General features: G+C 60.3%; 1 protein-coding gene across 1 annotated transcript in view; it reads right to left on the bottom strand.

Annotated features, from left to right (window-relative positions):
• The window catches only part of ADAMTS14 (ADAM metallopeptidase with thrombospondin type 1 motif 14), a 51,978-nt gene extending 40,259 nt beyond the window's left edge, over positions 1 to 11,719 (bottom strand). The window contains exons 1-2 of the mRNA XM_056113378.1: positions 11,650 to 11,719; positions 8,916 to 9,313 (exon numbers count right to left, since the gene is read on the bottom strand). Of these exons, the coding sequence (XP_055969353.1) occupies positions 8,916 to 9,313; positions 11,650 to 11,719 (468 nt within the window). The remainder of the gene's footprint in view (positions 1 to 8,915; positions 9,314 to 11,649) is intronic.
• Positions 11,720 to 13,313: the final 1,594 nt, after the last annotated feature.

The raw sequence follows: 13,313 nt of genomic DNA, 5'->3' as shown, positions 1-13,313 counted from the left end.
AGGTGTGGCCCAAAATGAAAAATAAAGAAAAGTTTCAATAAGGCTGCAGAGAAACTAGAACCCATAAGCACAGGAGTGTAAAACAGTACAATCCTCTTGGAAAACAATCTAGCAGCTCCTCAACAGGCAAAGTGGTACCATGTGACCCAGCATTTCCTCTACAGACCCAAGAGAAACCAAACTTACATCCAAACAATCCTGCTATAATGGGAAACTACCCATATGGCCACCGACAGGTGCGCAGATAAACCAAACACAATCTGTCTGCACAACGGACTGATGTTCTTATGACATGGAGGAAGAGGAAAAAGCAACAGGGGCAAAGTCTCCAAACAAGCTACAATGGGAATGAAGCTTAAAAACGTGGTGTTTCCCAAGAATAGCCGAGATAAGTACCAGGAGGTTTTCTCCATGGCTTGGAGGCCAGCCACACACGCTAGGGGAAAAGGCAGCTCAGATAGTGAAGGGAGCACCAAATAAAGGGTGTTGGGAGGATCCTCCCAGGATGGGAGAAGCATGCAGAAAGTAGACTAGAGACCGAACATGATTGCCACTCAATGCCTCTTCTGCAAACCACAACACCCAAAAGGAGAGAGAGAACAAAAGGGAATGCCCTGCCACAGAGGCAGGGTGGGATGGGGGGATGGGGGGTGGGAGGGATACTGGGATCCGTGGTGGTGGAAAATGGGCACTGGTGGAGGGATGGGTATTTGATCATTGTATAATCAAAACCCAAGCACAAAAATTTGTAAGTCTACAGCTGTACCTCATGGTGTTTCACTAATAAATTTTTTAAAAAGTGGTGTTTAAGTGACATTCATGGCTAGATTATGATTTCCAGTCGCACAAATGTTCGAATGAAGGAAATCTACACACACACACACACGCACGCAGAAGTTGGGGTCATAGATTAGGACACTGCCACTAAGTGGCATAAAGGTTCTCACTGAAAGAGTAAAAATGTTCCAGAATTGATAACAAGTACACGTGATAATACATACACCTCCCTGTGCATCTAATAAAAATCCACTGGCTGTACACTTTTAAAGGGTGGATCACAGGGGACAAAGTGATAGCACATCGGGTAGAGCTTGCATATGGACAACCCAGGTTCAGTCCCCAGCATCCCACACGGTCCCCCAGCCCACCAGGAGTGACTCCTGAGTGCAGAGCCAGGAGTAAGCCCTGAGCACTGCCAGGTGTGACCCAAAAACAGCATTGAGAAAGGGTCAAATGCATGGTAGGTGAAGTGATTTAATAAAGCTGGTTTAAAAAGCAGGTACGGGGACCTGAGAGAGAGGTCAAGTGCTTGTCTTGCCTGGAACTGACCCCAGCTCAATCCCCAGCACCACAAATGATCCTCCAATCCCCCCAGGAGTGATCCCTGGTACAGAGCCAGGAGTAACCCCTGAGCACGGCCAGGAGTGGCCCAAACATAGAAGGAAAGGAAGAAGGAAAGGACGGAGGGAGGGAGGAAGGGAGGAAGGAGAAAGGAGGGAGGTAGGGAGGGAGGAAGTGAGGAAAGGAGGAAGAAGGAAGGGAAGGAGGAACAGAGGGAGGGACGGAGGGAGGGAGAGAGAAAGAGGGAGGAAAGGAGAAAAGGAGAAAAAGAGGAAGAAGGGAGGGAAGGAGAAGGGGAGGAAGGGAGGAGGGAGAAAGGGAAGAAAGGAGGGAGGGAGGGAGGGAGGGAGGGAGGGAGGGAGGGAGGGAGGGAAGAGGGAGGAGGGAGGAAGGAGGGAGGAGGGAGGAGGGAGAAAGGCAGGCAGACGCAGGCCCCTGGGATGTGGCTCTGTACAGGCCACCCACCCAGAGTTGGGACCCCATCGTCTGTGACCCTGGCAGCCCCACCTTGTGATTCCCAGCCCACCACAACTGTGCAAGTCCCCCAGCCCACCCCGTGAGCAGCACGGGCAGACCCCAGAGACCGCAGAGCAGAGCCGGATGGAGCAACCGGCAGGGGGGAGCGCGGGGCAGATGTGTTGGCCGGAGGCACGCGGGAGCGGCTCGCAGAGGCGCCCAGATGACACGTGTGCAGGCGCAGAGCAGGAAGGACACGCACACGAGGCGCACGGTCGCCACGCTCCTCCACGCCAGCATGAGTCAGCAGGGCTGGGACGGAGCCCGGGGCGCCCGAGACCCAGATCCACCTAATTCAAACCTGATGCAGAAGCCCGGCGGCTGCAGGCGCTGCCGGAGCCCGGCCTGCACAGGACGGTCCGTGGCCAAGCGACGGATGGACGCTGGCTCAGGGACAGCGATGGGGCCACGAACTGCCAGGCCTGTCCTCGACTGACACACCTGACCATGCCCCAGGGCAGCGTCAGCGCTCCAGGTACGGCCAAGGTTCCGGAAGCAGGAAGCAAGAACCGCCACAGGCGGGTGTTCATGTCTGAGGTGGCCACGGGTGGCCCAGACCAGGGTCCTGCAGGTGGGGGGTGACGTCCCCATGCAGCAAGAAGTGTCCTGAGGCTCCAGGAGAATCTCAGCGGCGGGCACCGACCCTGCAGCACGAAGCCTCCAGCTCCATCCCGGCACCATCCCACACACCAAGGGGGCCTGATGGAGGTCGGTGAGTCCCGACAGCACAAAAGTATGCAAACACTGGTGCACCGTTGCCAGGAGTGTGCAAACACTGCAACTAAAGAGTGTCACCCCCCCAACACACACACACACACACACACACACACACACACACACACACACACCTGGTCATCTCCACTGCCCACGGGAAAGGTCAGCGACCTCAGGGATGCAGCAGGGGGTGGGAAAGGGGAGGCTGACAGCGGCAACCACTGGGTGAGATGCTCTCCGACTGTGTGGTGGGGGTGAGTGTGACATCCCTTCCCTGGGACACACAGTGCCTGTCTTATGGGCCGATTGGAGAGAGAGAGAGACAGAGACAGAGAGATAGAGGGAGAGACAGAGACAGAGAGAGAAGGAGAGACAGAGAGACAGACAGAGACAGAGACAGAGAGATAGAGAGAGATGGGGAAAGAGAGAGAGGGAGAGAGACAGAGAGATAGAGGGAGAGGAGAGAGAGAGAGAGAGAGAGAGAGAGAGAGAGAGAGAGAGAGAGAGAGAGCCTAGAACGATCCCATCTGGCAGCAAGGACTTTCAAGATCCTCATTCAGTGAGGCCAGAGACAGAGCACAGTGGGGCGGGCGCTAACCTTGCATGTGGCTGACCCCGGTTCCATTCAACCACCGCATATGGTCCCCCGACCCCCCCAGGAGTGATCCCTGAGCGCAGAGCTAGGAGTGAGCCCTGAGCATCACCCGATGTGTCTCAAAAACAAACAAAAGGGGAGAGCACTCAGCGGGTTGGGGCACAAGCTTTGCATGCAGGAGTCCAGACCACCCCCTACCCCCCTCCCCCCACACACACACACACGCCTCCAGGAGCACCAAACCAGGAGCAGCCTCAGCACTGCCATGTGGCTCAAAACCAAAAGGAAAACACAGTGCATGCAGGATCCCCATGGCTCAGGGAGGGAGCTGGGGGGGGGGGGGCTGGGGGCTGGAAGGAGTGTTGGGGCCTCCACAGGAAGCATCTTGAACTCCTGAATTTGCCGTGACCTGGCCTTGACCTGCCCCATGCAGTGCCTGTAACTGGGAGAAACCCCCCAAGAAAGAGAAGCCGCCAGCACTGGAGCACTGCCGGCCTGCGGGAGCACGGGCAGAGGGGGTCTCAGCACCCCCAGCAGGGGCACATCCGGGGACAGAAGCAGGAGCCACGCTGCCTCCATTTCTCTCCTCTGGGAAACTTAGTTTTAAAATAACCATAACGACACGAGGGCCGGAGCAAAAGCACCGCGGGCGGGGTGCTTGCCTTGCAGGCAGCCAACCCGGATCTGTTCCCCCGGCACCCCTGAGGGTCCCCCAGCACCACCAAGAGTGCTCGCTGAGCACAGAACCGGGAGCACCATGGGTGTGGCCCTAAAACAATCAAATGAAAATACCCGTGACTCCAAGGACTGCTTGCTCCTAGAAGCAGGCTGACTTTCTCGGAGGGGATCACAGAACAGTCGGAAGTGCCCAAAGGCTCGAAGAAGCTCTAGACTGTGGGAAATCACCCCCCAGCCTCACCCCTGCCCTGACAGAGTCCTGAATCCTCCCTCAGTGCTCCCTCCTGGCAATGAGGCACCTGAGCCCCGGACCGCCCCGCCCCACGCCACCCTCGGGAAAACAGCTTGGTGACAGCTCTTGAGGAATGAGGTGGCAGGCTGACAGCAGTCCCCGGCTTCCACTCACCCATGCACGGGGGTCAGTAAGTGACCGGGGGGACTCCTGCACCCCCTGCTACCACCTCAGCCCACCTAGCACTGCCTCCCAGCCTGGGCATGAGTCCTGGCAGCAGCCACCCGGGCACCAGGAGACAGGAAGTGGCCCACACGTGCCAGGACGCGCCAGGCTGCCAGGCATGTGCATGGAATCAGCCCCCTCCAAGGGGCCCTGCAGCCGCTGGAAGCGGGGGTTAGTTCCAGGCCAAAGACAGGGCAGCCCCCAGGCCCTGCCCGCTCAGGGCCGGCTCTGACGCCTCTCGCTGGAGCCAGCCGCGAGACAGTACAACACAGACGCTCCGTGTTTGCACATTATCTTATTCAGTCCTTGGAAGAGCCCCATAAGTGGTTGCTCTTCTTTTCCTCTCTACGATGAGGCATCGAAGCACAAAGAGACTGAGTGACTTCCTCCCGGCCACAGGGCACATCTCGACCACGGTGAAGAAGACCAATACCCCCACCCCCCACCCCATCTCACTACAAAGCACGAAGAACCACTCCCGTCTGCCCTGACTCTTCCGGTATGTTTCATTGAAATACTATCCACCTCCCCTACAACCCATCCCTGTAGCACAGAATGCACCATTTCGGCAAAAGCACAGTTAGGCAACCACCACAATTTTGGGCGGGGAGATTTTTGTTTCTGTTTTTGTTTGGGGCCCCAGAGATGTTCAGGGATCACTCGTGGCAGGCTCAGGGGACCATCTGGGATGCTGAGACTCGAACCCAGGCACCTGCCCAACCTGCTGTATCATCATCCAGCCCCTCTACCACAATTTTAGAAGATTCCATCATCCCAGTAAAGAAATCCAGACACTCGAAAGTCGATAATGGACCAAACATCATAACCTCTCAGTATCTGCATTGCAAACCATAATGCCCAAAAGTAGAGAGAGATTATGGGGAATACTGTCTGCCATGGGGGCAGGGGGAGGGTGGGAAAAGGGGGTTATACCAGGGATATTGGTGGTGGGGAATGTGCACTGGTGGAGGGATGGGTGTTTGATCATTGTGTGATTGTAACCCAAACAGGAAAGCTTGTGACTATCTCATGGTGATTCAATAAAATTAAAAAAAAAAAGTAAAAAGAAAGAAATTCAGACACTTGAACCACCATCCCCTGCTGCTCCGTCTCCCCCAGGCTCCAGTGTAAGCCCCGGGATGGAGGCTGAGAGGGCAGCTGTGAATGTGCCCACTGTGAATGTCCCCCACTGTGGGCAGCAGAGACTGGCCCTCTGCCTGCCCGGCCCCTTCCCTTTGCTGCTGGTCAGGGTCTACTCAATGTGACCCATTCAGCAGGCACTTTTGTGTGTGTGTGAGGGAGAAGAGCCACACCAGTGATGCTCAGGGATCACTCCTGACTCTGCACTCAGGAATTACTCCTGACAGTGCTTGGAGGACCACGCGGGATGCCAAGGATCGAACCTGGGTCAGCCACATGCAAGGCAAGAGCTTTACCCACTGTACTATCATCCCAGATCCCCAAAATGCACTCCTGGGGGTTGGAGAGAGAGTATGGGGGGTCAGGCACTTGCCTTGCACGCGGTCAACCTCAGTTCAGTCGCTGGTGCACACACACAGGTCCCTGAGCCTGCCAGCTGAAGCCCAAGAGGTCCCAAAGCACCACCTTGGTGGTCCTAGTACCCCCAATCCTCGGGGCCCGAGCACCGTGACAGCTCTTGAGGAATGAGCACTTCCTCCCGTTCCAGACTCAGCCCAGCGTGCCCCACATCTGCAGGTATTGAGTCTCCCCCTCCCCGCCCCCCAACTCCTACTGAAACACAAACACATCGAACTGCCAGCCTAGTTTTCTGGGCATCACTCAAAAAATATAGAACTTTTTTTTTTTTCGTTTGGGCCACACCTGGCAGTACTCGGGGGTTGCTCCTGGGAGTACCAGGAGCGTGGCCCAAAAATATAACAAGAAAACAGCCCTCTACAGAGGACGGAGGACCCGGGTGGGGATGTTTCACACTCTGCTGCTTCTGTCCTTTGGCAGAAGGAAGGGTTCTGTAAGGCATCACAAAAGCTGGAGACAGGCCTCAGGCTGCCTATGAAAGCTTGTAACTATCTCACGGTGATTCAATAAAATAAAAAAAGAAAAGAAAAGAAAAAAGAAAGAAATTCAGACACTTGAACCACCATCCCCTGCTGTTCCATCTCCCCCAGGCTCCAGTGTAAGCCCTGGGATGGAGGCTGAGAGAGCAGCCCTATGAACGGGCTTTCAGAGGGGTCCTCCTGTTCCTCAGGAGATCTGAAGCCTCAGGGCATCTAGGAAGACTCCCTGGAGGCAGTGGCATTGGCTCAAGACTGTACAGAGGCTGAAAACATGATAGGAAGATATCTGTCCTCTGGCCAGTGAGAACAACCGACCCAGGAGATCATGGAGTGTCCGCGTTTGTCCCTGCATCGCCCAGCAGCCAGTGACCAGGACTCACCAGCGTGCTGCTGAGCAAGCCCAATGCCGGGGGGATCACGATTCGAGGGGCAGGGCCTGACGCGACCCAGAGCTTGTGGTGCCCACGGGCTCGGTGGCTCGGGACGGCACATCTCGGCTCTAACCCAGCCAGGCTGCCGGCCTGCACCCGCGTGCTGCCTCCCTCTGCAACGACCCTGGCGGGTGTCTGACGTCACTTGAGATTTGCAACTACAACTTGTGGTCACAGCACAGCTCCAGCCAGTGGCTGCCCAGAACCACCGAGTCCAGGCAGGCTGGCAGCCTCAGGCCCGGCCCGGCCGCAGGACAGGCTCCCGCCTCTCTCCGCTGGCTGTGAATCCTGGGCCTCTAAGAGGGTTCCCTGGAACGTGTGGACTCTAGCTGACCCCAGCGCACAGTGCTCTAGCCTGAGGATGACCACTGCTGAGGTGCGTGGCTTCCGACCTGGCGACCCCTGTGGGCAGGGCTGGGTAGGGGAGATTCCTGTCAGGTAAGAGGCGGCAGCTGCTTTGCTGAGCGGCAGAAAATCTCTGCAAACCAGTAACCAGTAGACATTCACCACCCGCCCCCCAACACACACACAGCTCACACACACACACACACACACACACACACACACACACACACACACAGTACAGATGCATAAACAGTCCCTAAGTAGACATTCACTCTACCTGTGCTTATCATAATTCCACAATGGGATGATGAGGTAAAAAATTCGAAAAAGCTCTGACCAGGTCCTGGCCTGGATCCAGGCAGCCAGACCCTGCAGAAGGCATCATTCAGGGACGGAAAACAGATGTTCCCTGCCCTGCTGGGGTGCAGACCCCTCTCTTCTCATCCTCGCAGCCCCACACCAGTGGTCCCCTCCCTCCTTGCTGCGAGGGGCAGAGGCCGAGTGGTTCACTCTGGGATCCATCCGCTCACACTGGATATTGCTGGAAATTGCTGGTAAGGACCCCAAAAGAGCAGCAGTCAGGGCCCTGGGGCAACCAGCAGGCTCCTAACACAAGGAGGACACGTACAGGAGGAGGAGGAGGAAGAGGAGGAGGGGGAGGAGAAGAGCCTGCATGTGCTGGGAGGAAGGAGAAGCCACGGGCTGGGGCATGGCTCAGAGGGCTGAGTGCTTATCTTGCACGCAGGAGGCCTGGATCATCCCAGTATTATTGATCGACCCTGGGGGAGAATTAGCACAGACACCAGCACACAGGGGCAAAAGAAGGCGCTGAGCACAGGGAGGGAGGGAGGGTGGGAAGGGCGGAAGGAAGGAAGGAAGGAAGGAGGGAGGGAGGGAGGGAGGGAGGGAAGGAGGGAGGGAGGGAGAGAGGAAGGAGGGAGGGAGGGAGGGAGGGAAGGGCAGAAGGAAGAAAGGAAGGAAGGAGGGAGGGAGGGAGGGTAGGAGGAAGGGAGGGAAGGAGGGAAGGAGGGAGAGAGGGAGGAAGGAAGGAAGGAAGGAAGGAAGGAAGGAAGGAAGGAAGGGAGGGAGGGAGGGAGGGAGGGAGGAAGGAAGGAAGGAAGGAAAGGAGGGAGGGAGGGAGGAAGGAAGGAAGGAAGGAAGGAAGGAAGGAAGGAAGGAAGGAAAGGAGGGAGGGAGGGAGGGAGGGAGGGAGGGAGGAAGGAAGCAAGGAGGGAGGGAGGGAGGGAGGGAGGAAGGGAGGGAGGGAGAGAGGGAGGGAGGGAGGAAGGGAGGGAGTGAAGGAGGTCACCATGGCCCTCTAGTTTACAGCACAGGGTGCCCCAGCTCTGTGAGGGGCTGGCTGCTGAGAGGAGCACTCACGGAGCACGCACGGAACACAAGCATTTCAACAGGTACCAATGAAGGACCCTCCGCTTCACACAGCGGGAAAGAAGCAGAGAGGACCCGCGGGCACCATGCCTCGTGCCCGGCCAGCAAAGGGGCACAGTCAGAACTGCACGCCCCCACCCCGCCCCCGCCCCCCGCCTGCTTATTTATGTCTGGGCTGAGTGTCCCCTGGGAGGTCCGCTCTGCTCCCCATGCATAGCTGGCCCGTGACGGAACCACCCAGGGAAGGTGCCAAGGGACCCAGCCACCTCACAGCTGGCAGAGGGGCGCCCTACGGCAGGCAGGCAGGCAGGCAGTGCCCACTCGGCCCAGCCGCTCGCCCTGCCCACAGGAATCCCGAGCGCAGACGAAGGGCAGAAGGCCAGATCGGCCCGGCCGAGGAGCCTGTCCCTTACCAGCCCGTCACAGTTGCTGATGGCGACAGCTGCCCCCGGCATCCCGGTGATGCCGCCGGTGTAGACGCACTCCTGCCGCAAGGGCTGCCGGAACAGCTCTCGGAAATCCTCCTGCCACTCCACCGAGGCCCCGGGCACCACCAGCCGCCGGTTGGGGCTCACGTGCAGGTGCAGCTGCTCCCCAAAAACCGTCACGTTGAAGTACAGAGGGAAGCGCCCCCCACGGCCGGGCCGGAGGGGGCTGCGGGCCACGCGGGGGCGGCCGGGGCGTGCCGGGGGTGCTGGGGACCCAGTGGCCAGCCTGGACACCAGGTGGGAGAGGAAGCGTCCCCGGAAGTCGGTGCTACAGGGCACTGTGGTGTCATAGTCCGCGGGGAGCCGTGGGGAGAGGCGTGGCTCTGTGGGACGAGCGAGAGGGGGTTCGGGTTAGGCTGGGACCAGGGGAGAAGCCAGACTTCACGCAGCACAGAAGCCGAGCTCCCCGCCATGACCTTCCGTCTGCACTGGGCAAACGGAGCTCAGGGACCTGTGGGCATCAGCTGTTCCCTGGCCAACAGGGGCTCCCGTTCAACTGAGCAGAACGATGCTGAGCGACCCTGGGAGCGAGAGGACGGCGGGAAGGGCGCTTGCCTTGCACACGGCTCCTCCAGGTTCCATCCCCACCACGCCATCGGGTTCTTTTTTTGTTTGTTTTCCTTTTGGGTCACACCCGGCAATGCTCAGGAGTTACTCCTGGCTCTGCACGCAGGAGTTACTCCTGGCGGTGCTCAGGAGACCATATGGGATGCTGGGAATCGAACCCAGGTCGGCCGCGTGCAAGGAAACGCCCTCCCTGCTCCAGCCCCGCCATCGAGTTCTGAGCCGTTTGGAAGTGACCCCTGAGCTCGGAGCCAGAAGTAGGCCCTGAGCACCACTGGGTGTAGCCAAAACAGAAAACCAAAAGGAAAAAAAGATTTAAAAAAAGACTAGAACTGGAGACAGCCACAGGTAAGGCACTTGCCTGGGTCGAGGCTGACTCCGGTCTGATGTGGCTCCATCCTGGCACCACCAAGGGTCCCCTAAGCATCACCAATATTGAGCCCAGAGCACCGCCAAGTGTGCCGCCAAGCACCCCACCCTCCTCCCAAATCCTCCTGTCTTGGAAGCACCAAGCCTTGGAGCCCTGGATTCCCCGAAAGCCCCGCAGGCAGCGGCAAGAGTCCAGATCCGCCCCACCCCAAAGTCCCTAGCTGAGGTGACTGCCCTGCCCGGGGTAGGGCCCTCCGATCCAGCTCCAGCTCCAGACACATCTGGCAAAACAAACACACCTAGAAACCCAGGGCAGCAGGGCGTGGCCCGGGCAGGGGCCAGGGCAGGCGGGAGGCAGGTTCGCTGCCTCTCCAAGCTTCGAAAACTGGAAGCAGCACCTTGGCTGCAGAGTTCTACACCCCAGCCAGGTAAATATAGATCTTCAAAAATAAAAGGAGCCATGGGGGGCGGGAAGGCGGGGAGTGTAAGCCGGACACTCAGACCCATTGCAGCACGAGTGAGGTCAGGGCCGCACGGTCCAGGCAGCAGGCCAGCGGCCGGGCTTCACACAGCATTCCCGGAGCCCAGCCGTGCAGGAACGACAGAGCCCGGCCCCCAGGGCTGATTCCAGGGTGCGCTGAGTTGCGAGGGACTGCGGTGTCCACAGGGCGCTGGGACTGGCCTCCCCGCTGCCTTCTCTGATGAAAGCCCAAGTAGGCCGGATGCCAGGGCCCCGGGCAGGAGGGCAGCAGGGGCACCGAGTAAGCAGGGGCAAAGCCCGAGTAAGCTCGGATGCCAGTGCCCGGGCAGGAGGGCAACAGGGGCACCAGCCCCCTCTCCGGGTCCACCCTGCAGAGAGGCAGATCCTGGAGCCCGGGAGCAGCCAGAGTCCACTTTCCACTTGAGACATGAGCGCAGCACAGACAGACAAGCAGAAGCCCGCTGGAAAGGACGGGGCTCCCCCGCCCCCACCACAAAGCCGGGCACCCCGCTTCACAGTGAGGTGGAGGAGTCGGGGGAGTACGTCTTGGGAGGGGGCATGTGAGTGCTCCCAGCTCCCTGCACTGTGCCCCAAACTTGCACCCACGAGAGAAGGGAGTGCAAGGGAGAGGCAGACAGACAGACAGACGGAGAAGAGGGAAGACAGAGGAGAAAGACAGACAGATGGACAGGAGGGAAGATGGGGAGAGACAGAGGGACGAAGAGAGAAGAGGGAAGACAGGGGAGACAGAACAGACGGACAGAGGGACAAGAGGGAGACAGGGGTGAGAGAAGGATAGACGGACAGACAGACAAGAGCGGAGAGACAGGGGAGTGGGATGGACAGAGAGAGGGGCAGGAGGGAGATAGAGGCAGACAGACGGACAGACAGAGGGACAGCCAAATGGACGAGAGAAGGAAGACAGGGGGAGAGAGGGATGGACAGACAGACGGACTACAGGCAGAGGGCCGGACAGACACAGGGACAAGAGGGAAGACGGGAGACAGAGGACTGACGAGGGACGCGCGGGAAAGCGGGAGGGGGGAGGGAGAGAGCCGGACAGAGGAACGCGCGGGGACGTGGGGGGGGCGGGGAGAGACGGACAGGACGATCGGACGGACGATCGGACGGACGGACGAGGGGCGCGGGGAGGCGGCGGGGAGGCCCCGCGGCCCGGCTGCGTCCGCGCGGGCGGGGGCGCGTGGGGCGTCCCGCGCGCCCCGGCCCGCCGCCCCCCGCACGCACCTGGGGTGGGGCCGCGCGCGCCCCGGGCCAGCAGCAGGCAGCAGAGCAGCAGCGCGCCGGGCCGGGCCATGGGGCCGCGGGGCCAGCCGAGCTGCCCGGCGCCAGCAGCTCCCGGAGGCCGACTGCGGGGAGCCGGGCCGGCGGGGCGGGCCGGGGGTGGGCACAGCACCGCGGGCCGGGCGGGGCGGGCCGGGGGCGCCGCGCGCAGGGGCGGGGCGCGGGGCCGGGGCGCGCCGCACCCCCGAGAGTGCCACGCGGAGCGCCCGGCCCCCGCGCGCCCTCCCCGGGCGCCCTCCACCCCGCCCGCGCCCCCGCGGAGACCGGCGCGCCCCTCCTGCACGGCCGGCCGGGGGGCGCCCCCAGATCGCCGCCCGTGGCCCCCGGGTCCAAGAACAGCAGCCGACAGCCCGCCTTGCCCCGCCGGCCGGCCGGCGGACACCTGCGCTGCCCGCAGCCTCGGTCCCCCCTGGGAGTCCCCCTGGGCTGGACCACCTGGCACCCACAGCTGCCCGCAGCCTCGGTCCCCCCTGGGAGTCCCCCTGGGCTGGACCACCTGGCACCCACAGCTGCCCGCAGCCTCGGTCCCCCCTGGGAGTCCCCCTGGGCTGGACCACCTGGCACCCTCAGGACGCGCCACGGTCGGGGAAGGGGGGACCACAGCCAAGCTTCTGAAGGGAGTGCAGCGACCCTGGGGGTCCTGGAGTGGCCGGGTCCAGGCCGAGGGTCACGCAGCCCGCGGCTTCCCTCTCTAAGCGTGTTCCGCCAAGCTGGGTTCGAGCTGACCAGAGGCGCAAATCGGGGAAAGAGGGTTTCTGCTCATGCGTTTAAGAACCAGAGTCAAGCGTCCTGGGTGCAGTGCCAAGCCGTGGGGTTTGAGTCCAGACATCTTCCTGTGTGGCTTTTTTGAACGGGAGACTGAGCTGTGCCTGGAAATTCCCTCTGACCGGACTGTCTCTGGGGAGTCCCTGGGTCCCTCTCCTCTTGGCGTGAGGAGTCTGCACCCCAGCTGGACTGGATGGGCTGAGGCCCCCCCGGGGACTTTACGTTTCAGTGCTTTGTGGAATGAATGACATGACTCAAGGTGGGTCTGGGAGGACAGAGCATGTGAGCGTGGACGTCACATATCCCAGGGCACGGGCGCGGGTGCAGCTGAGCTGGACACAGATGGTAGAACCCAGCGGGAAGCAGGAGAGATAACGTTGGCGGCAGGGGACTCCCCCAGACTGGACTTGGCCAACAGGCACGTGACAACGGGCGTTTCATTCCCACTTTGGGCTCCGCTCCCTCTTCTGAGACTTGCAGGGGAAGCCAGGGGCGCACACAGGACACTCACACGCCAAGTCTTGAACGGATGCAGGGGGTCCTCACGTGCTGGCAACTTCGGAGCATTTCGCTGTGGTAGAAGTGGTCCCAGCAAAAGGGGGGGTGTTAGTGGGAGCGGAGTGGAGTCCCTCCTCTCCTCTGTCTGGTCCTTTAAGATGTGTAAAGTCAAGAGCCAGACTGTGGGTTTTGTGTGGGAACTTGGACGGGAGACTGTCTCCATTGTGCGTCCCAGGGAGCTCACGGAATGAGCTCGGAATAAAACAGCCTCACTTCCGGAGGGGCCGGGGTTCAGCTGAACAACGCTTTGCATCGGAGAGATCCCTGGGATCTATCCCAGCACC

This window comes from Sorex fumeus, unplaced genomic scaffold, assembly GCF_029834395.1.
Source record: "Sorex fumeus unplaced genomic scaffold, SorFum_2.1 ptg000020l, whole genome shotgun sequence".
Lineage (NCBI taxonomy): Eukaryota > Metazoa > Chordata > Mammalia > Eulipotyphla > Soricidae > Sorex > Sorex fumeus.
The sequence above is the reverse complement of the archived record's forward strand: the minus strand, read 5'-3'. Positions and strand labels throughout refer to the sequence as shown.